Below are 24,900 nucleotides of genomic sequence, written 5' to 3' on the forward strand. Positions count from 1 at the left end.
TTATCAATGAAACAAGCATATAGTTGATGGATACACAAGTATACTCATCTTTTGCTTACTAAATATGATAGATAAGAGTCTAGAAAAATAACATAAGGATATGCCATCCCAACCCAGGATAAAAGTTTACTCAATTCATTTATTAATCCAATCAGTCACACTCTTAAAATACAAATTGGGTTGTTATAAACTGTCTGAAGGATTATCAAGCTCTTAGGATTTAATAATAAAATAAAATTTCTGGTCACAACTTACACATTAGTGCAATATTGTTATTGGGGCTGTAAATTCTAAAAAAGAGCCCCAACTCGATATGTAGAAATGTACACACACACATAGATAAATATGTATACTGGCATATTAAATGTTCTCAGAAGGCTAAGAAGAAATAAACCAAAAAGCCTTTTAGACTTTTTTAACTCAGTGTTTATAAACATTTTTTTAGGGTTTCTGCCCCTGCCCCTCTAACCCATGTGTCAATGTTCACTCCTGATACTTTCAGAAAGGTTGGTGTAGTGGATTCTAATGAAAGAAGTTCCTTCCTCTAGGTAGGTTAGAATGCTTCTTCCAGCTATAGTTACTGAGATGACTTTCCCATAAGTAAATCAGTCTCCCTTTCAGATGTCATTAACAGTCAATAAACTTCTCATCTATAATTTGATAAATAATTCTTTTTGTCACAGAGTAGATTTATTCATCAATATGGAGGGTTTTAGGCAAATAGCCAGGACAAATAAGCTTGCCAGATATTCTCTCACCATAAATTAGCTAATTGGCAGTGTGATTTATACATCAGTATCTTCTGGGTTTGGTTAGCAGTAATCAGTGTAAACCAACCTTCTAAAGTTTGACAGCATCAAATTGAATTTGAAAAGCTTATGACTGGATTCTGGATCTATGTCTGGCTCAAGTGCAGACACCAGGGATGGCTTTGGCTCGGGTCTTATTGCCTCTGTGATATCACTTGGTCCTTCTCACTCATATGTCTGCTTCCATCATATTCTCTTTGGAGACCATGAATTACTCTAGAATACCAACTATGTATGTTTTGTCCACCTCTGATATTCCCCACACACAATGAGCTGTTCCTCCCTTCTCCTAATGCTTAAGTTAATGTCCTCATTGACTCTTACCTGTGATTCTCAGCGACCACTGTCTCCCTGTCACCAGTGACATATCTGAAATCTCCATGAGGCTGTGCTATTCTCATGCTTAAATAGTTTCATTAGTTTTTACAGCATGCACAACACATTTCAACCACCTTTTATCCTTCAGTTTACAGGGTATCACAATCTTCACTAATTTCCCTGAACTAATTTTGATCTTTTTATTAATTTCTGTTATAGAACCTTATTTTTTCCTTATTCTTCACTCCCAAAAGCAGAATGTCAGGTCATAATTGTGTGTGTGCGGGTTTGAGTGTATTCAATTATATTTACAAGGTGACTCTCAAAATATATAATCAATATGACATGGGCCCTGCCAGTCAGAATTAATGCTAGGCTAGGTAGTTATTTAGGTATTACAGCTTTAATTGCTGAGGGGAAGGGCTAGATGGCCAGAAAAATGAGGAATCATTCAAGACTACCAATAGCATGGAAATATTTCAAAATTCTAACAAGTGGCTGTGCTATTACATTTCAGGTGAATATTATTCCTAGATCGCCTGACCATTTAGCATGCAGTGTTTGTTACTGAACCCAATTAAACATTCTGTTTCATTGGGCATCAGATATCCCCAGCCCAGATAATGTCTCTCTGAAACACAGTAGGAACTCAGTAAACATTTTTGAATTAATCTAAATGTGGCATACAATGCCTTCCATATTTGCTTCTCCAGTTCCAAGTATATTAGTTTCTGAGTAGTACTTTGTTTTTCGATCAGAGAGAAAAATGTGTACTGTAGTTCCATGTACCATATGTCTATGCTTTTGCCTATCTTGTTCTCTCTGGCTACAGTATTTTTTGTTCAAGCAGCTAACAGTTGCTCATTCTCAAAGACTCAGGTCATGCATCATTTCTTCAGCTAAGTATATCTGACACTATGACCCCAATTTCCCAGTCCTGCCACCAGTCTGCCTCAGGTGTTCCTTCTCCGTTTTTCCTTAGCAGCCTCATAAACATCTATATAGCATTTTCCACATTCTTTTAAAATAAACTCTTCAACTATCTAATTCCTTTTCTGTGATCTCTTGAAGAGTAAGTAGGAACCATTGTTGACATAACTTACATACTCAGATTCTAGTTCAACACTGAGTATGCTTTTGGTTTGAATCAATGATCCAGTTAGTGAAAAATTGCCACTCATAAGCAATATAGTATACATTTCTACCCACCCCAAGGGCAGAACTCATACAGTGACATTTCTACAGATTTAGAGATGGTAAAATGCAGCAAAGGGGTAAGGGGAAGGAAAGTGAAGTCCTTAAGTTTCCATACCTCTAAACGAAACACCACAAACAGATTCAGATTCTGAATCTGATGTCAGATTCGTTCCACTCCTGAGTTTTGGTTGGATCATGTTATGTTTTAAACATCCCGTAATTCACCTGTATTCCAGAAGGCATGGATCATTCATTCACCAGACACCACCGTTTCTTCCTGACTAGGCCCACATCCTGGCTTCATTTATGTCATCTGCCCTTAAATCAAGGCTTTGAATTTTAATTTGAATTGGCAACCCCTGTTACAGTAAAATATGTATTATGCCATATTTTTGAAAAATTTTTATAAAATGTTGCTAACAGAAGCAATAGGACAGATGGAACTCTGACATTTAGTTTGGAATTTTAGCAGCTAAGATAGCTTTAGTAAATTTGGAAAATATAATTACATATTTGTTTTAGATTTTCCACTCTCAGCAAAAGCAGCTAAGTTAAAAATATTAAGTTTTAATGAACTATAAGAGAACGTACTTAAACCCCGCTTAACTCGGGGACTGGAAGGACACTTCCATAGTGTGTGATATGCACTGTGTGTCTGTGAACCAACCAGACAACAAACACTCAATCATGTAAACTAATTTGAAATGCAATTCATTGAGTTTTCAAACAAATGAATTATTTCAAAATTCTGTTTTGTTAGGTCTACAACAGACAAATTAATTCACATGAGTCACCAAAACAGGAAAAAAAATAAACATCTGTATTTAATTGTAATCAGCACTGGATTGCAGTGCCGAACAATCAGAGATCATTATACCATCCTTAAATATCAGTGGGAGAATGTCAAAAATGGTAAGCACTCCGTGTTTACAGAAGAGTCTGCCTGTGGCATGCTGTGTGCTTTTGTGAATCATTTATCTTCGAGCTTTAATCTGTCAGAGTATGAAATATTGCAAATGTGAGTCTGCATGACAGAATAATGAAACACTAAAAAAGCCTATATTTAATGACTTCTCCATAGAAACTTTTTCAGAAAATGTTATGCATACATATGCATTTCTTTTCCTTTCCATTATTTCAGATATTCTTCCATATCAAGTTCTTAAGGGAAAATCACCGATTTTATAGTGAAATTGCAGGTAACATTTTCTCCCTAGATACGAGTACTTGAGTTCATTTATGGAATTATTTGGTAACCCAGCTACCAGTAGGAAAGTAGAATAGGAAATTAATCTTCTAACATTAGTAGTGAATAAAAACTTTAAAAAATGCTCTGAGAAGTATTTATGGAACATTGATGAGGAAAAGAGGGAACAAAGGTGAAGATAAACATCAGGGATACTCTGACGAATAAAACCAAACCAAAACAAATAAAACAGAAAAGAAGAGGAGAGGAAGAGAATAAAAATAATGTAGCATATCATTATTATATAACTTATCTCACTTTTGCAGGAACATAGAAGACTCAGAATTTGTTAAATTTACAGTCACCTTTAGAATTAACTGAAGTTACACAAATCCATATAATTATATAAGGAGACTCCAGGATTTCAGAAAAATTGGCAGGACTTTCCTGTACTATACTTGTCTAGCTGCCAGTACCATCCTCTTTATGAACGAAGACAGCAGGGGGGATTGAATGTGGGAGGTGGGGGTGGGTGGGGGAGGGGGAGAGTAATGGGGGGAAATGGGGACAACTGTAACTTAACAAAAATAAAAAAGAAAAATAAAAAAGTAGATTTCATATATGTTTTGAAATGGGCAGATCATTGGAGACCACCGAATCAAAATTTTATTGACTTATTCTTATAAATAAAAAAAAATGAGGGTCAGAAAGCTTAAATAATTTGCTTAGGTCACACTAGCAATGGGAGAGAGATAAAAGACTGAAATTCAGACCTTTGGACCCCTAGCTTGGCTTGTTTTCCACTATTCCACAATAACTGTCCAGTCTGTTCCTCAATCATTTTATCATTGTTACCTTCATTGACTTTATTACATTGAATCTCATTCCAAAACCGTCTTTGGCAATCTGATGCCAGCCAATTGGTATTAAACAGCCTGATGAGGCAATGACTGAACTTATCATCGTGGTAAAATAAAGCAAAAAATAAAAGCAAAGATGAATTGGAAAAATACTGCTATGGTGAAATACTGCTATTTAAACAAATTATAAAATGTCTAGCCTGATGTACTTGTACTGTGTTCTACAATAATTTCTTTAGAATTATTGCATAATTTATTTTTATGGGCACTATAAAAAATGAGAGAAATATGAAACATCAACCTTGACATTCATTACACAAGGAGTGCAAATATACTTTTACCATAATGACCTCATAGGTCATTTGACAATTACTTTGAAAAGCCAACTAATCACATTCTACTCAGGGGTGTCCAACCTTTTGTTGTCTCTGGGCCATACTGGAAGAAGAAGAGTTGCCTTGGGCCACACATTAAATACACAAACACTAATGAAAACTGATGAGCGAATAAAAATGGCTTTAAGTAAATTTACAATTTCGTGTTGGGCTGCATTCATAGCCATCCTGAGCCACATGCGGCCTGTGGCCTGCGGGTTGGACACTCCTGTCGTAGAGCATATTATAGTTATATACTTGGAGGCTGAAAGGAAATAATTTTGTTTAAATTGGAAAGAAAGTTTGAGGTATATATTGATATATTGATATATATATCAATATATGTTATATTATACAATTTATATATTATAAATGCAGTTTTATAAAGTATAGCTTATATTAAAGAGTAAAAACCATCTTTTGTATTAAAACTCTAAACCATCTTTTGATGTTTGACGGTGACTGGCATTCAAGCCCCACCACTCTCCTCCCCCCATCTGGACCAGCTTATTAGAAAGCATAAGTCCTACCCCCTTTGGCAATAGTGAGTTCAAATCATACAAGCTCTGAGCTGAACACAAAACGCTCATCCACTACCACTCCATAACCACAGTAAAACTCCGCAGCCAGTAGTTTTCTTTCCCTGCTGCCTCATGCTATTTTGAATCTGTTTAAGAACCTGCTATGCTTTCCCCAGAAAGTCTAGCTTATGTGAGGAACAAAAATGTTCACACTCCCTTGGTGGTTGAGTGGTGCCATCAGTTTCCAAGTCTAAACCGACTGTGGGGTAACCACAACAGTCGATGCAGTGAGGAGGGTACTTAGGTGACCACCACTGTGACTGAGGGCCTCCTTTCTCTTACTTTGTCTAAGTACCTGGCTCTGCTACCTACTAGCAATCTTGTACTTTGAGCTGGGCTGCCTCAGGCTGCATTTGAGAAATTCTACCAAATCTTTACCATAGATTTAATCAACCTACATCATAAGGTCTGATAACTGGCATTTAGAAACAGGAGTTAGGGCCTTCCTTAAAGTGACTTTAGGTTGTGTTTTCGCCTGCATCTACCGGTGTGTCTCAAGTTGAACAGCATGTCTTGATTCCAGTATGAGCTGTGACTAACGCTAGGTTCAGAGATACAACTCTTACTTTGTGACTGTTGTTTGTGAGTCTCAACCAGGCATTGGCTTTCCTTCTATAGAGTTCTTATGGAAAATGAACACAAAAAACCTGATGCCCCATGCAATACATGGGCCACTCTGGTGGTCAGTTGTGTGGAAGAGCAGTTAACATGCGACATACTGAGGTCTACATTCCTAAGAGCAAATGCCACACTAAGATCCTATAAAAATGCTTTTACTTCTGCTCAGGCTCCTTTGCAATACAGATCTTCCTTCATGGGCTTATTGATGAAAAATGGTGCCCATAACACACAAATAAGGAGGCAATTCAAACTCAAACTCCATATCCTTAAACCTTATAAAGCAACAGTTGTTATGGGGAAAATATCTAACTGATATTACAGATTTGATACTTTCTGGTGGAGAAACTTTAGAAATAGGAGTAGGGTAAAGAGATCATCCTTCCTCCAAAGTAATGTCCAGGAACTGATAAACAAACTAGATAAAAGGTGAGAAGAGACAGAATTAAAAGAAGAGTTCCACAATTTGAGCCAATTAGAGAATGAAAATTTACTAAAGAATGTACACAGCAAAAATATCTCTAATGAATTTTGAAACTCTACAATAAAGGTTTTGAATTAATTTTAACAACTGAGATGCACCAACTGTCCAACCTTCATGGTCTTAATTGATACACAGGATGGAATTATAGTTATTTCTTGGGGATCTCACCAAATTTAAATGAGGTATGAAATATAAAACATTAAACGAAGAAGAATTCTTCACCTTAATAATCAGAATTATTGCCCTGACTAAATATCCCATAGTTGTCATGGAAAGTTTGACTAAAAACTATAATATATTAAATCATGTCTTTTGCACTTATGATAAATAGGCTTGACAAATTGACACTCCATGGGTTGTTCCCTGCAACTAAAATAGTTAATATGTTGAATATGTATTAAAAGAGAGCCTTAAAATATTAAGTAAAATAATTATTCAGAGAAGTGACATTTATTCCACTATTTCTTCACTTAACAGCCCATTTGCCTGTTCCTAAACCTGGAAAGAATGAATGATACCTCGTAATAGATTACTGCACCCTTAATTCTTGGTCCCACTCACTGAAGGCCCATAATCACTATTATTGAAATTACTGACTCCATCCAATCACCAGTGGGTAAACCTTTAGCTATTATTGCTTTGACCCATATGTTCTATTTTATGCTGATTTCAACAGCCCCTTACCCATAGTGTCCCTTCACCTTTGATGAGATACAAGACTTTCTGCTTTCAGCTTCAAAAGCAAACACGTGCTTGACTACCCCAGCAGTTTTTAACAGCTCAGCCATAGCACCCTGTCTTAGTAGGCTGGATCATGGATTGCATTCAACTTTCCCAGGCAGAATGAATAATGACATCACACTGATGACATCTTCCTTCTAGGACATCCATTCGCTATGATCATTCGAGACATACAAACACAAAAGACCTTACACAAAGGGGGAGGTTCTATTTCCTCACATATAACAGGAGGCCCTAGTTAAATCTCTAGGAATTATTTGATCTTCCAGAAGCCACTGTATCTTTGATACCATTAAAAAAGTACAATTAACCTCATGGCACCACGACGTTATACCCAGCTCAAAATACTTTAAGAATGTTTGGATTTTGAGTGCGATGTATTACTCATTTAATATTTTACTTAAGTCGATTCCTGCTGTTCCTATCTGGCTAGTCACTTCGAATAGAGCCTCCTACAAAAAGTCTCTAGAGTCTTTCCAAATAATAATTACATAGGCACTGTCCCCTGGAGAGTCCTTTATTGCAGAGGCTTCAACAACCTCTTCTCATACTTCTTGGAGTCTCTGGACTACCCAGGACAGCCATATGTTGCCCATGGACTTCTGATGTAAGAAGCTCCCTTCCTAAGCCCCATGCCATAAGCCATCACAGTGGTGATTCTGCATTCTGTATCTCCTGGGAACAGGGGCCCTCAGAGGGTTTGAGGCCATGACTCTCTGTATCCAGCTTCCCATCACCACTTGGGTTATGGAAGTAGCACCCTGCGAATATGGTGTGACTACTAAGGCCTCCTTGGTAAAATAAAAATGATACCCCTATACCAGAGCGAAACCTAGGCCCTCTGGCATATTCCATTTGAATGAGGGTATGTGCTTCCCTGTCCTCAGTTCCTTGGTAGATGCCACAGATTGTCACTCTTCTGGACCTGTTAGCTATTTGAGGAGCCCCTTGGCATAAGCTGAGTGAGCAGCAAAGGGAGTCTGTATACCTTACAGATAGTATGGCCACCATCATCGTACATAACTGAACTCCCTGGAGAGCTGCTGCTTTTAATACCTTGACTAAGACATCCATGATAAAGGACTCAATTATCAGGACAATTACCCAAACTGTAGACAGTCACCTCTGCACCGGATGCCCTGGTTAGCAATCAGGTCAGTAATCTGTTCCAGCTGAACATTTTCAAAGACCCTCCGGCCACTACCAATTGTCTGGCCAATGAAACAATTCCTAATCCAAGACTGCCCTTTAGGGGTTAAAAATTTCTGGGAATATTGCCTCAGAGATACCTAAAATATAAATCAGTGCTACACATATCTCCACACACAATGCAAGGCCTCACCACTATACTCTGTATCTTCTTCAGCGTTCCAGTTGTAGTTGACAGTGTTCAAGGCACTCATTTCACTTCTTACAACACGTAACAATGCTGAACTAGGCATTCAGTAGAATTTTTGCCTCCCTAACCAATCTCTGGATACAGGCCTGATAAAATACCATCGTGGTTTAATGAAACAAGGCCAAATTGTATTAAATTAAGCATGGCATGGTTCACTCATAAGTCAAACACCAAGAATGAATTGTGGTAAAGTCTAATCAATTTTTGATGTTTGACTACTGACAACTTTCCAGTCTCATCCCTCTTATCCCCGCTTCCTCACCTTCTGCCCCGTATCTGGGCACATTGTTAAGAGCCTGGGCACAAGCTCCGTAAGAACCAGCAGAAAGTTCAGACCTCACACAGCCCTGACCTGTGTTAGGGAACTTCCACTCCAGTGCCACCCTGGTGCCACAATTAAACCCCACTCGGCTTGTCTTACTCCCTTAAACGATTTTGGATCATTTTGAAATCTGCTCCATTCTTCTCAGACAGCCTCATTAGATGTGTAATAAAGCTTTTCACACCCTCTTAGTGCACATATGGTGTCAAGAGTCTTGACATCCAAATTAGATTGCAAATGCGGGGAGGTTCTGGTCCTACCTGGTAACTGAACATACCTTCAGATATAATTATATACATAGTACCCAAAGGATTAAATAATGCAATTATTAATATACATGATGATCTCATTTTCCTTACTCTAAAATGTTAGGCCAACAAAATATAAATGGTTCTCTTTCTTATAGGCACAGAATTAATATATAATAATCCTCCCTTACCATTGGAAGGTACACTCCAAGACACTCAGAGGATGCCTCAAACTGGAAATGGTACCGAACCCTATATATACTAAGTTTTTTTCCTATACATACATACTATCATAAAGTTTAACTTATAAATTAGGCTCAGTGAGAGATGAATGAAAATAATAATAAAATGCAACATTATAATAATATACATAATAAAAGTTATGTGAATGTGGTATCCACCTTTCTCTCAAAATATCTTACCCTTCTTGCTGTGATGATGTGAGATGCTAAAATGTCAAAACTATTCCTGTATCTATGTAATCAGACTTTACCTGCAGTAAATGGTTTGTGTCTCATTTCTGGGCATCCCAGATCTGAGGTCTTCATAAATGCTTTCTGGCACAATGAGTTGCCATCAATTGGAACATGTTTTCCGTTCACATCTTCCACCACAAATTCAATGCCTTTTCCTTCTTAACTAAGCACTTACTGCTCACTGTGGCCGTAATTTTTGCAGTGTGAAGTATGGCAGCAAAACTAACCCAAATTTGTTTTTCCTTCTTCACAATTTCACTAATAGAAGATTCACGCTTACTATAGATCTTAGCAACCTCAATGTAAAATTTTTCTTTACTTATATTAAGTGGAGGACCTTCATGTTTTCACTTAAAGGAAGCGTTTTATGGATTCTCTTTAGCATCGCTGAATCGCCAGCATCACTACTCTCGCACTTTGGGGCTACTGTTAAATAAAATAAGAGTTACGGGAATACCAATACCACTGTACTGTGTCAGTGGGTCTGGTAACGAAGATGGCTACTGACTGACTAAGGAGCACCTTAGCATGGAGACGCTGGAGGAGGGGAGGTTTTGTGGCCAGCATGGGACCGACTGGGTTGCATGAGATTTGTCATGCTTGCAGAAGAGCACACAATTTAAAACTTATAATTTTTTTTATCTTATGAATGTTATTAATTATTTCTGAAAATTTTCACTTAATATTATCAGACTGCTGTTAACCATGGAAAGTAAAACCACAGATAAAGTGAACTACTGTATCATTCCTGCATTTTTTCCCATAAAAACAGCCATTAATAAAAAAAAAGTTAAGGTTCTCTTTTCTTTTTAATTGTTCCCTATCTAATAAATAATGATAAACAGTAAACTTAAATTTTGAATAAACACAACTTTGTGATCATTGATTATCATTTTTAGTTAAGTAAATTCAGTACTTACAAGATAGTGAAAATTGATTTTGATGCAATTCTACTGTTAAAAAATAAAGTGTCATACACTTTAAATATAAAATGTAAAAAAAATCTTTATTGACCGTAAAGGTTCTTTCAATACTGAAAATGCCACATAAGGAAAAACAGAATGCCAATGAAATGATTTACTGACCTAATGAGCATACCAAAAGTATTGCCAAAAAATTAGTGACAATAAGTTACTGAATTAAGTATAAAAACAGGTCACAATAAGTTATGTAAATGATGCTGAATAAAATAGATCATTTACAAACACCTAGATATAAGATCAAGGGGCAAATGGTTGAATATATGTAAGTTTTAAAGGAGACTATACATAGTATAAAAGAATAGCTATCAGTTTTAACATATAAGATCTAAAGAGTTAGTTAACTTTACATATGCAGGTCAAAACTACATTAGCATATATTTACATATTAAAAAACTCAGATTACCCAAAGGAAAAACATATATACGTACATTTATATATATATATATCTTGGTTTTAATTTATCTTTTCTTTTTCCTTCTAATTTCTAAAACCTACATATTTTCTTTAATGAATTAATTTTAAAATTGAAGTTATATTGATTTATAACATTCTATACATTTCAGGTGTATAACATTATAATTTAACAACTTATATACACTACTACAGGCTCACTGCAAAAAGCCTAAAGTCTAGTTTCCATCCATCACTATACAATTGACCCCCTTTACCTACTTCATCTTCCCACCAGGTCCTTTCCCTGTGGTACCCACCACCTTGTCTGCATCTATGATTTGTTTTCCATTGGTTTGTCTTTATGTTCTATATATCAGTAAAACCATACGGCATTTGTCTTTCTCTGTCTGATTTACATCATTTAGCATAAATAGCTTCAAGGTCCATCCCATGTCACTAATGGCAAGATTGTATCCTTTCTTTCTTTAATCACTGAGTAGTATTACACCTTCTCTATGCATTCAGTTGGGTGGACACTTAGGTTGTTTCTTTATATTAGCTATTATAAATAATGCAGCTATGAACATGAGGTGCTTATATCTGTTCAAATAAGTGTTTTTGTATTCTTAGGATAAATACCTAGAAGAAAAATAGCTTGATTATATGCTAGTTTTACTCTTAACTTTTTGAGGAATCTTTATACTGTATTCTATAATGGCTAAATGAATTTACAGACCCACCAATGGTGTACCAGGATACTCTTTTCTCCACATTCTTTTCTATACAAGTTACTTCTTATCTTTTTAGTAATAGCCTTTCTAACAGGTATGAAGTGATATCTCATTGAAGTTTTGATTTGTGTTTCTCTAATAATTAGTGATGTTGAACATCTTTTCATGTGCTTGTTATCCATCAGTGTTTTCTTTGGAAAAAAGTCTATTCAGGTCATCCACCCATTTTTAATCAAATTTTGCTTTGTTTTTGAGTTTTATGAGTTTTTTAGTGTATTTTGGATATTTATACCATATCACATACATGGTTCACAAGTATCTTTTCCTGTTCAGAAGGTTGCCTTTTCATTTTGTCGATAGTTTCCTTTGTTGTAAAGAAGCTTTTTCGATAGACATAGTTCCATTTGTTATTTTTGTTTTTGCTACCTTTGCTGTTGGAGCCGAATCTGCAAAACCACCCATAAGACTGATACACAGGAGCATAGCATCTGTGCATTCCCCTATGTATTCCATGATTTCAGATCTTAAATTCAAGTCTTTCATCCATTTTGAGTTAATTTTTATATAAGGTGTAAGACAGTGGTCTAATTTAGTTCTTCTACATGTGGCTGTCCAGTTTTCCCAACATCATTTATTAAAGAGACTTTCTTTTGTCCACTGTGTGCTCTTTGTAAAGAAACCTAAAATTTTAAAGACTATGTTTATAGAGAACAGTTTATATAGTAATGTGAAAGATATGATATTGCAAAAATAAATTGCATTTAATAATCACTATGTAGTCACTTAAGTCTATAAGATAAAAGAAAATATTAAATGTAATGAACATAATTTAGATAGTTATCTAATCACTACCAGTATTTTAATAAAGTGTTATGGTAATACTTGAAATTAAAAAAAAACTACAACCCTTTATTATAATCAGTGCCATAGGGAAAGATGCTTTTGGACTGGCTGAAGGAAAAAAACAGCAATAAGAAGTAGGAAAGATAATGGCTGTGACTAAGAAACCAATAGAAAATATGTAGAAGTAGGAGAGAATTTCAAGATGGAGACAGTTATTTAAAAAAAAAGCCTCTCCCACAGCAATACACAAAATGTTTTAAAAACTCTATGTGCCCATTGTACAGAGTAATTCATTATGCAGAGTAGACTAGAATGACAATAACTTTTCAGTATTGGGGCATTCCTAAGTTTGAAACCTACACAACCAAGAGCCCACACCAACAACACAAGACATATATGTATATATATAAAAGCAGATTAACTGGGAAATCTAAGGAGACAAACATCAAAAGGTTTTCATGCACACTTCCAAGATTCCACCTGGGAAAGCTAAGCCTGGGAAAGAGTAAGCTTTGTAGCTTAACCAGTATGCATTCAGGGTGGGTCTTTCAGGATTTAAAATTCTCTGGGAGGTTACACACAAAATTAAGTCACCATAGATTATCATTTTAGCTATCCTCAAGGTGATTTATATATTGAAATTCTCTGAGAAATCTGAATAACTTCAAATGAAATCTGATGATGCTCATGGAAGTATTATAACTGACAATTCTCTTATTGAGAAAAAAACAAAACATAGGAATTGAATGATAGGTCAAAGAGTATTCACTTAATCAACCAGCAAAATAGAATCAGATAGGTGCACATTTAACTTATATGAATTCAATTCTACATCAGGCAAAAATAAATGGAAATAATTTGGTTCCACATGACCTGTATAAGAAACCAAACAAGCTTGTCTGATACTATATTAGCAAACTGTTATCTGGTTTGACATTGGAGGAAAAAAAATGTCTTGTTAGAATTACTCAAAGACAATATAGCCTGTGCAACATCATGCAGACAAACTTCTATGGGAGGTTTAAGGTATTTCATGGGTAATGGCTACATGTGATTTTTCTCCTTACATAACGTTTGAACCTTCATCCATGTAAAAAATGAAATCCCAATGACTAAAGTGAGTGTATTGGGCCGATATTATGCTAAATGACTTACAAAGTAAAATTCTAGGAGTGTATACATAGTCAGCATATAAAACATATAAAGTAGGCATGATTATGATTTGGGATAAATGAGAGAAAATAAAAATAAGTGTTATGTTCCCAATATGGCAAAAGAAGCAAATTAAGCAGAGAATGAGAGGTAGCCAAAGCAAAACAGAAATTTTATTTGTAGAGACCTAGTGATTATTGCTTGATCATCTCACAGTGAGTAGGCAGATGTAAAGCTAGGACAAAGTCAATGATTGATCCATATTTATTTAATTCTGCTATTCTGCTCCCAAATTTTAAGGAATCACAAGGTAATTGGATATCTACTGGAGATGTAAAATACAAAATATTTGTTTGATGCTTCAATTACACAATATAAATGTTTTATTTTTAGTCATGCTACTCTTAAGAGCCTAGTCCAATCTAATAATCCAGGTCATTTTATTTTACCTTTTTTGGGGGGGTGTGAGGGACTATGAATGTGAACATGAAGGAAAGTATGTGCATATGTGCCCAGATGCGTTTATATGACTTATTATGTGTTATTTGCCACTTACATGTATAGTATTTAATTATAAAATAACCCTATGATGTAGACATTTATCATTTCTAGTTCACAGAGAAAAGTAAGGCTCAGACAGGTGACGTGATTTGTCTAATGAAGAAGAGCAAATTGGGTTGGGCTCTGAACCCACAAATGTGACTCGAAAGCTGGCACTCTTAAACCTAACGGTATTGAGCATGAACTTCATGCAACACACTTTATACATACAATTGCACTTATTCCTCACAATGCTGCTCTGTAGACATAACGATCCTCACTTTCCAAATACAGAATCTAAGTCTCAAAGAGATTATATAATTGTCCAAAGGTAGATTGCTAAAAGGTGATAGGCTGAAATTAGAATCCAAGTCTCATCAACTTTATATGTATTTTGAAATTAAGAATGATGCAACATCTATAAAAATAAAAATAAGTTTCCTTATTACTAGATCAAAGTATAATTGATTTTATTGACAATCCTAGATTTGCTTTTTTTTAAAATAGTGTTGAAAACTCCTGATTACTGGTTGCATTATTTTTATATTAAAAAAAATTAAATTTACCTTAAATTACCCTATTAAAATAAAGATTCCATTCTTTATGAATCTGTTAATAGACTTTTATTTTAATCACTATTTTTCCTTCTCTTTTTGAACATACTGTAAAATATCTCCAGGTGATCAGCATATCTACCTATCAGAGAAAGAGCCAGCTATTTTTCCACTTTTTCAATCTTGTGGCCACATGGCATCCCAAGAACACTGTGCAGTAAAACAAATCAATGGCTTCTCAAGATGACTCAGATGGCCATGAGTCTTCTGGACCATTGTTGTTGGGATTCTGTCTGCAACCATGTAACATTTTTGGCAGCTGAAAACTATATGACCTTTCCAGAAAAGAAAGAACTCTCTTGGGCACAAAATGTAGCAACAGCAACAAAAACACAGTCGAGTAGGAAATATTTTTCTTTTTAAACTATTCTTCTCCTCACAAAGGGGTCAGCTCTAATTCAAACAATCACAAAGCTAGGAAGAACAAATATTTTGTGAGTACAGAAACAGACACCTTGCTAATCCTGGCATCATCACTCTATTTCAAGGTTAAAATAAAAAGTTTAGTACATCATTTCAGATGACAATATTCTCTCACATCAGTTAAGAATCTTGGACTTATTTCAGAAGAGAGAAAAGGAGGATATATAGGTAGTATCTGGTTATAAAAAATTGGACTAGAAGCATCAGCTTATTTTATAAATCAGCAGAAACCTGAAGTCAAGACATGATCCAAAAAACCTTGATATGATAAAATCCTTGTCCTTCTGCTATAACACTAAGTCACCCAGACCCACACATCCATTAAAGCTATAGCAAATCCTTTACCATATAATACAATGCTGTAAATCTAAATTCTAGAAATCTGAACTTGCAGCCTCTCTGCCATACTTTACTGCTCAATAAATTGCCTTTGCCTATCAGTCTATAAGCAGAGCTTAACGGGTGAAGTCTAGCTGGATCTCAGATCCAAAACCTTTAGAGGCAGGTCGGTGACTTCTAAGACTTGTGATCGGGGAGATGTAAAGGCAGCAAAGGACACATTATCTTCTCAGTGCCAGCGCAGACGAGATTGTCAGGTTGACAAGACGAGCTGAAATGTCCTTCGCTGCCTTTTAATGCTCATGGCTGCCCCAGAAACTGGGTCTTAAAAACAAAATTTCTTCTTTCTGGAAATGTGTTCACAAATATAAGACTTACATGATTGTTTTTTAACATACTTTTGTCATTATCATATTACGTCTGTATTCGACTTTATGCACATTTTCCAGAGCAAACTGCTTTACGCTCCAGTGATTCCCATTTTATATAATTCAAATATGAAGGCACTTGCAAGGTTACTGGATGTACTTATTTTTAAAAATTAAAAACAATCCTGTTTTCATTTTTATATTGTTGTTCACCTGTGTATTTGACTGTAAATTTAAATGGAATAAAATGACCTAAAATTTTTATTATTATTATAAAGCTATCTAAAAGGATTGCAGAGTAAAGTACTTTATGAATATTTTAATTTTAAAAGTAACATTTTTGAATAGCATATAGTGAAAAATAAAGACGTCTATAATAAAACACTACACGATGAGATGAATCTTACTTACCAAATTCCTTGGGAACTGCTATGGAATAAACACAATTATGTCCCACACTATAATTTTTGGGGTAATTTGGTGATAGAACAGTGCCTTCTGAACCTGTTGAACGACTTCCACAGGGAGCTAGAAAATAAAATAAAGTGATAAACATTATTTTTGGAAAAAATCAAAAATCACATTATGAGTATTTTCTTAACACAAAAATACAGCTACTAGATTTTAAGGTGCATCGAGTATCCCCATATTTTAATGAGATCCCCCATTGTCAAGTATTTGAAAAATAAAATAAAAGCTGTGAACAAAACATTTCAAACATCAAGATCTACTCTTCTCAGAAATACAATAATATGATAATGTTGTAATGGTGCCATCTCTACAGGTAATGATGATGGGCCTGCTTTCACTTATGAAAAAAGTGTAATGATAATCATCTCTTTTGTAATGATAAGAAATTACATATGCAAGGGAGAACCGTTTCACTGCCATGCTTGAAGTCTACTGAAAATCAACCCTGATTGTGCTGTCACCAAATTAAGTAAGGATTTCTAAACATGGTATAAGGATGGATGTACAAATACATTCACTTACTCATCTAACGAGAATATTCTCTCACCATCTTTTATCTGCTTTATGTAACTTACATTTAAATCACAGAAGGTACTGATGGTGTATAGAGGCAGACTTTTTGCTACCTCAACCCTCAATGTGCTATGTTCCTAAAAAAGATGAGAGTGAAACCAGTGCTCCTGGTACACGTGCAGACGCTGGTCCCACTGCTTGCAGGAAACATGAACACATTAGGATTCATAGTTCTGGAGCTCAGAAGGAGACCTGAGCTCCTAACAGACGCAGGTATCCAAAGAACAATAAAGAAGATGGTTCATGTTTTTTAAGTGAATAATATCACTCAGAAAGGTATATATTAATAGAGTAGGAAAAGATGGCCAAAAAGGAGGTCTGAGGGATGCTCAGATCAGATAGAGGGCAAATACAGAGAAATTAGTTTCTTGGGAGCCCAAGGAGAAGACAGTCTCAGTTAAAAGAAAGAGTTCAAAAAGGTTACAATTTGTAAAATGGTAATACATGAAAAATGAATCCGAGTGGATTTGACCATCTGTAGCGCCAGGGAGCAAGGTGCTTCCTCTCTATGCCCATGGTTTCCCTGAGGAGGGATTTGCCTAGCACGCCTGTCTGCTGGCCCCACCCCTCCTCCTGTGGAAGTGGAATGAGCTTCCCAATTTGTGGGCTCTGGGCAGGAACTTGATTGACAGACAGCCGGCAGCCACCCTGCCCGTAGAGCACAATGGCTTCCTCCTCTACAGAGTATTTCAGGGTGGGTCTGTTGAAGGGGTGGCCGTGGTTGTTGCAGGTCACCTGCAAGTGCGTAGCAAGCCCAATGTGACTGTTTGTCAGCTTTCATTAATATTAAAACTGGTGGTTGAATTCCTTTAGTCTATCTACCTCTTAAAAGCTTTGAACTTGTGCAGGATTCCCTTCAAGCACACAAAAAGGAAGTTTTGGGTATTATTAATACAGTAGTTTCTATCAGAGAAGCTTTCTACCAGTTCCAGCCGGCCAAATGTACCCAACCCATGCCAAGAAAAATGTTTACATTTTTAAAGAGTTACAAACAAAACAAAAGCTAAGACTATGTGACAGATATAGAGTCACATAGCCCAAAGCCCAAAATGCCATTTGGCCCTTTAGAGAAAAAGTTTAACCCTTGAAATAGAGAAGTGGTAGCTAAACTCTAGTTGAATGAAGAGTAAGTGGTGGATAAAGAAATACAAAAGTAATCAGAATCCTAACCACAAAGAGAAGGAGAGGTAGAGACAATGAGACAAAGATGTAAAGTGGAATGAGTTTCTGGTGTGTTGTGTTGTGTTGTGTTGTGTTGTGTTGTGTAAAGGGAGGAAGGAGTCCTTACAAAGAAAACATCAGGAGTGCTGGCCTGGAGGCTTAGGAAAATAAGATTGATAGCAAAAGTGGAGTGACTAGTCTCTGTACCTGAGAAAAGGGCTCAAAGTGACATAGTTTGGGTCTATGTTGAAAATGTTGGAGTTAATGACTGATTTCCTTTTTTTTTACATTTTCAAAATATATTTTATTGATTATGCTATTACAGTTGTCCCATTACCCCCCCTTCATTTCCCTCCACCCTGTTCACCCCCTCCCACCAACATTGCCCGCCCTTTAGTTCATGTCCATGTGTCATAAGTTCTTTAGCTTCTACATTTCCCATACTACTCTTGCCCTTCCCCTGTCTATTTTCTACCTACCATCTATGCTAGTTATTCTCTGTACCTTTTTCCCCTCTGTCTTCCCCCCACTCCCCTGTTGCTAACCCCCCATGTGATTTCCTTTTAAGAGAACTGAATGGGTTGTGCTATGTGGCTTGAGAGATGTCATGCAAGTTTCAAAAAGTGAAAACTTTGGATTGATTCCTGGCCAAAGTTTAAAATACGGCAAGCTACTAGTATATTTAAATACACGCACGCGCGCACACACACACACACACACACAGTATGTTCTACTGAAATGGTGGCTAATAACTGTTCTGCCTTTTTTCTCTTTTAACATTCTATAAAATGGTAATAAATAGACTTTCAGATACTAAAATGAGAACTCCCAGAAAAGCAATGCATTGACAATGATGATAATAACCAAAGACGCATGACTCTCATCACTCATTACTGTTTGACATTAGCCAGGGGTATTCTCATTTTGGCATTGATAACTCAATTCAAATGATAATACTGCTGACTAGAGAATCATTCAAGAATAAGTAGTATATTTTATCTTAACTTTCTTTCTGATTTTAAGGTGCTCCCAAATTATAGTACTTTGAATGTATGTGACAAACTCCTATTTTTTAAATTTTGCAAGTATGAACAGAAATGAGAGCTTCTGAGTGAAGTTAAGCTGTTTGCCTTATGAATATTCTGCCACTCCACATTAATGTACAGCTGACAGCTCAATTTGTGTTTTGTGTATTTTATTTTGTATAATGGATATTCAGGGCAGCTTTTGTTGTAAATACAATTTATAAATACAAAAAAATTTTTATTTAAACCACTGATCAATACATATAAGGTTGCCTACACTCACATTCCTTATGGTGACTAATATTATGTTAGATTTTGTTATTTGTACAGGTAGCAATAATTTTATATTTCATATGGTCAGAGATTATAGCATGGCTTAATTTATACTCAGTTATGCTGATTGCTGTAGTGACTGGAATATTTTATGCAGTTATGTAAATATAAATCAGGGAAAATTAACTGGTATGAGATTTAGTTTTATTGTAATCAGTTTTATAGTTATACAAATATAAATGCAATAATGACTAAGCCAGGCTAACTTTACTAATTTTTCTAGTATTCTCTCTCCCTGGTTTAATTTCATCTTATTGGCTAACAGAGAAATGGGCATCCTTTCTCTTCCTGGCTCTGTTAACAATCAGTAGAAGAAGACACAAGCCAGCCAGGACTTGAATCCCATGCTTATTTTTTCCCACCTGGCTTATACATTTAGATTGTTCGTCAAACTGACTGCTTTTCTCTAAACTGCCTTCGTTACTGGAGTGCATTAAATGCAAGAACTCACCTATTCCTGATTACAACTTAAGTGACACTATGCCTACCTTAAAGCTGCATTTTAGTAGCAGTTTTGTAGAACACATGAGAAGAAATGGTCCTAGGGCTAAGTTTGGGAAATACTGGTACATAGATTTAAAAAATGAGATTCTTTACTACAGGAGTTCATTGAATTGTTTGTAAGATTTGGGACATCATGTGATTTCTCATAAACTTATTTGATCATAAAGTCTGTTTCACTGCAACAGGACTAACATTCCCCAGAATGTACCTGGCAAAATGCTAGACTTACGATTCTAAAATGGGCTATCCCACTGGCAATAACTCTAACATTTTTTATTGACTGCAATTAATTATGATTTTGTAGCACTATAGAACTGTGTTTTATGTTTATATATATAGCCAAAGTATTTTAAAGATTTAAAATGTCAGAATTAGCCTGTTATAAAATACCTATACCCTTGTTGCTGTCTCCCTGGCTTTTGGGCTCCAATACATCATTTGTTGTTTGTGCCCCGCTGTAGCTTATCAGCCCCTCCTGCCCGCCATTGTAACTGCCACAATCCAGACTCCCAGTGGTGCCCGTAAGAGCTCTCCCAATCCACAGCCAGCTCTCCTCATCAGCACATGTTCTTACCACTGCTAGTTTTGTTTATAGCACATGTGTCTTATCAACTCTTGTCTTCCAGAACAGTTTTGATAAACTCCTCAAGGTCTGTCGGATGATTAAATGAACTGCACTTGTAAGACCAGACTACTACAAAAGAGTGTTCCACAGTCAGCACATCATTTGGTTGAAAATACCCTAGAAATTCACTTAAACCCAAGAAATAATTGAGCAAACCATCTCTTAATAAAACCATATACACCTGTTTTTCTTTCTCTGATTAAAATCACCAATGTTTCTTTAATTTCCAGGAATCACTGTTGCTTTGCATTTAGAAGCAATATTATGTGAAAGATTATGTATCTTCAAACATTAGAAATGCATTCAATGATAAGATTTTTACATCAGGAGAGCCACATGGATACTGAGCTCCACTGAGGAAATACCAACCAGCAAACGCATGCCTACCACTCCACAGTAGCAAATTCATGTAGCTAACGTTTGTTTATTCACTCTGGAATAGTCCCTCACCGAGTAAGCAAAATCAGCCCCACAGTTTAATTATTTATTATGCTTTCTCTTCTCTCTTTTACTGTTTGTGCTTTAAAATCTTCTTTTGGCTGAATTTTATGGTTTGATTTGTGTAAGTGAAATGTCCCCATGCTCTAACTGTCTTGGATATGCTTGTTTTGCTCCTGAACTAGGAAACAATGATAGAATAGATGGATGTGGTATTTCCAGGGGAATGAGAGGGTGAAACTGCAGCTGGGGTTTAAGGCTTCCAGTCATCTAACGTACATACTTCCCACCTGTGGCTTGATCACATGTGTGGGACGGAGGAGGAAGATGAAAATGATGATAACGATGACGTGCAGGAGGAGGGGAAGGAGAGGGAGCAGGAGGGGAAGTCTTCCCGCTGAATGAAATAGACGAATCCCAAACCATTTAGAGGGAAGAAGCACTACTTAAATGTCCATATATCATAGAGACTTTTAATTCACGCAACATTGCCTTGAGCTACTTGCAGTTTCAGATCTGTCTTTTCACTTATGTTATTTATAATTTATTATCAAATATACTTTATAATGAAAATTTTTATATAATGCATATTTTTTTTTCTCAGAAAGCAAGATCTGTACTTGTAAGTGATGGATTCTTACAGGTCACAAAAGAGCAATATGATATATTAAATCAATAATTTACTAGATGTGACCTGTGATTCCCTCAGTTTGAAAGAACTGCTGTACTTTACAAAAGTCCTCGTCCAGGTCTAGTGAAATACTCATGCCCTGATGTAGCCTGATTGAATGTCACAAATCACACGTCCTGATATAGAATGTGTTGAAAGCTTTATCAACCACAGAGTCTTTTCTTTTTTTCTAAAGAAGGACTTTCATAACCTTAAACTCTGTGATGTGAATTTGTAATGCAGGCAGCTAGACAGCCATTATTCCCAGTATTGACTTTAAGATTAAAATGGCTATCACCTCTTTTCTTCCTTTGTTCAAAACTTTGATCTTAGTAAAAATGCCTAAAAATCCACCTATTTATTTCATTCTGCTCTTCATGTCTCCTACATAAGCATGCATGTTTCATTTTATCTGCCTTAGATCTTAAACTTCCAATATGGCTATATTATCATAATGGTGATAAATACTACTGTAATTATAAACCATTACACTAAGTAACTTATTTGTTTTGTTCCTCATTTTCATCTGCATTATGTTGATACATTTACATTTATTTATGTGTTATGAATTTTCTATCGCTTCATCTGTTCACCTAAATGAAAAAACAAAAATCAGTCTTTATTGCTTATGAATTATTTTTGTGTTATAATTCCACACTCTTGTTTTGCACACACAAAAAAAATCCATCTCAGTGTTGTAATCAGTGGCTTTTAAACCGTTTTAATGACTCACTGAGTCAACTTAGTAGGATATGAGCTTCTGCATTTGTCACCTCACTGATTGCCAGGCCTCATTCATTTGCTTTTGCTGGTTGGAAGGCATTCTCTTCCCACTCCAGTCCGTGAGCCATGTTCTCTCTCAGAGGTGTGTTCTTAGAACAAGAAGAGTCTGTCTATGACAAAGGTTTTGAAATAGCCACACTCCTTGGATAGGTCTTTCATATTACCATATACAAATTCTACTAATAATAGTAGATGTGGATGTTGGTAGTTTACATCTGGTAGTCATATCACTCATTTTAGCCTCATTTTCAAGATTGGGATATAATCCTTTGAAATTCATGAAATTCATCCTTTTAAAGTATACAACTGAGTGTCATTTTTGAAAAGCAGATTCACAAAGTTGTGTAACCAGTGCCACTATTTCATTTCAGACTTTGTCACCCCCAAAAGAATTCCTGTACTCATTAGCATATACAGTCCATTCACAGCACCCCAAGTCCGTAGCAGTCTCTAACCTATGGTTTTATGGCAACTGTGTAAGGGAAGACATATTCTTAAAATGATTGTGAGTGAATTATTAGCACTTTTGAAAAACTCAAATCCCTTTCATCACTTAGTTTTCCTTATTTCTAAGTCATAGATTTTTAGTGACGACAATCTTTTATTTTTGATAAAAATAGTTAAAACAGTTAATGTATTAGTATTAAATATGTTTAGATGGGAAGAACCCTCTGTAACCATTTTTTAACTCCTACTTGATCTCCCCTCAAATGTTGTCTCCTCAGGAAAGTCTTCTGTCTGCCAGACTACTTCAGAAGCTCTCATAATACAATAACACTTCAGCAGTTGTTTTTAGGACACTGATTACAACTTGTAATTATATATTTACTTTTATGACTCTGATTAAAGCCTGTCTTTATCCCTAGACACCAAGATCTATTAAATTAGTTTCCATGTCTTTTAAAAATATTTATAACCCTGGAGCCTAGCATAATGTCTGTTTATATAATAAGATATATATATATATATATATATATATATATATGGAAAATAAAATATAAATTTCATTAGTGTCTTTCTATTGACTAAATGCATGAAATATAAAATTCATGGGTTATTCAAAACTTTTGTTTAGGGTAGCATAGAAGAATGCCATCTAAACCCAAAGATTTGGAATCAGAAAAGACTAGGTTTAATTTCCAGCTTCACTATTTATTCACTGAGTAGCCTTGTAAGAGAGGAAAATCAAATCAGAACACTGGAAGTGTCTGTTAGATCTGATATGTGTGGTGGGCTTAAGTAAAATGAATTAAGATCTCTCTTGACTGACTATAGAATCATCTGGAGGTGATATAATGAAGCTTTCATAAAGGTCTTAGGATGATGAACAAACATCATAAATCTCAGGAAGGAGTACAAAGAGTAGTGAAAGGGCAGGAGGAACTTCCCTGGTGTTTCTGCCAAACTCTTCTCTTGAGAGTGTTAGGCATGGCTTTTGTGACCCTCTCCCCTGACCACCCAGGGCATTGTGTATAAGGAGCTGAGGTTTTTCTTTTCCTGTCCTAATTTTTCCCAACTTTGAAAAGCATGCTGCTCCATCCCAAAACAAGAGGAACCTAGAACTTCCATCCAGCTCTTTTCTCAAGGGGTGTGGTCACTGCACCAGCTGTTAATGGTCAGTCTGGGTGGGGTCCTCTGTGTTTTCAGACTCTTTTCTTCTCAAGTCCAGGCAGAAATAGAAGTTACCACTATGAGTGAAAAGGAGGAGACATTGCCCCATCTTCTCTTTTTCCATATAATCAAGGGGTTCTTCTCATTGTTTCATGAATTTTAGATGGGGTAAATGTCTATATTTTCACTAGACCCTACATTAGTTTTGTTTTCTAATTGGATTTTAGCATTTCCTTTCATTTCAAGTGTAGGCAACAAAGCACAGTAGTATTGAAAGTAAGTGGGACTTAGTCACCAATGGAAATCAGATATTTTTCTATTACGTTATAACTGATGCCGATACCTCAACATATTATTTATGCTCATCATTACTAAAAATCCCAGTAGTTATGAGACCTGCTGCTATAGCTTTCAATTAAGGCATTAAGAAGTAACATATGATTACATCAAAAATGCTTTTATTATAGATTTTTAAGTACTTTGTAATTGGTTTATTTTTCAAGCTTATGTGCTTTATTTTATTTTATTCACTTAGAAAGATGGTTCTAAGGTCCATCAGGTTCATTAGTGGGAGCACAAAAACACACAAGGAGCCCTTGTTCTATTAGATTTATCTACTCTGTGCTTTGGCCTTAGGAGATCTGAAAAATATTACTTTTATTGGAGGATTCTTTCTTTCCTGCTCTTTTGCTTCTTTTCCTAACAGG

The 24,900-nt window shown here is 35.8% G+C and overlaps 1 protein-coding gene across 1 annotated transcript in view; it reads right to left on the minus strand.

The window, feature by feature from the left end:
• CSMD3 (CUB and Sushi multiple domains 3) overlaps positions 1 to 24,900 on the minus strand; it is an 893,237-nt gene that overhangs the window by 192,683 nt on the left and 675,654 nt on the right. Inside the window, 1 exon segment of the mRNA XM_028533680.2 lies at positions 16,411 to 16,527. Within this exon segment, the coding sequence (XP_028389481.1) occupies positions 16,411 to 16,527 (117 nt within the window).

Source organism: Phyllostomus discolor, chromosome 7 (assembly GCF_004126475.2).
Source record: "Phyllostomus discolor isolate MPI-MPIP mPhyDis1 chromosome 7, mPhyDis1.pri.v3, whole genome shotgun sequence".
In the NCBI taxonomy this organism is placed as follows: domain Eukaryota; kingdom Metazoa; phylum Chordata; class Mammalia; order Chiroptera; family Phyllostomidae; genus Phyllostomus; species Phyllostomus discolor.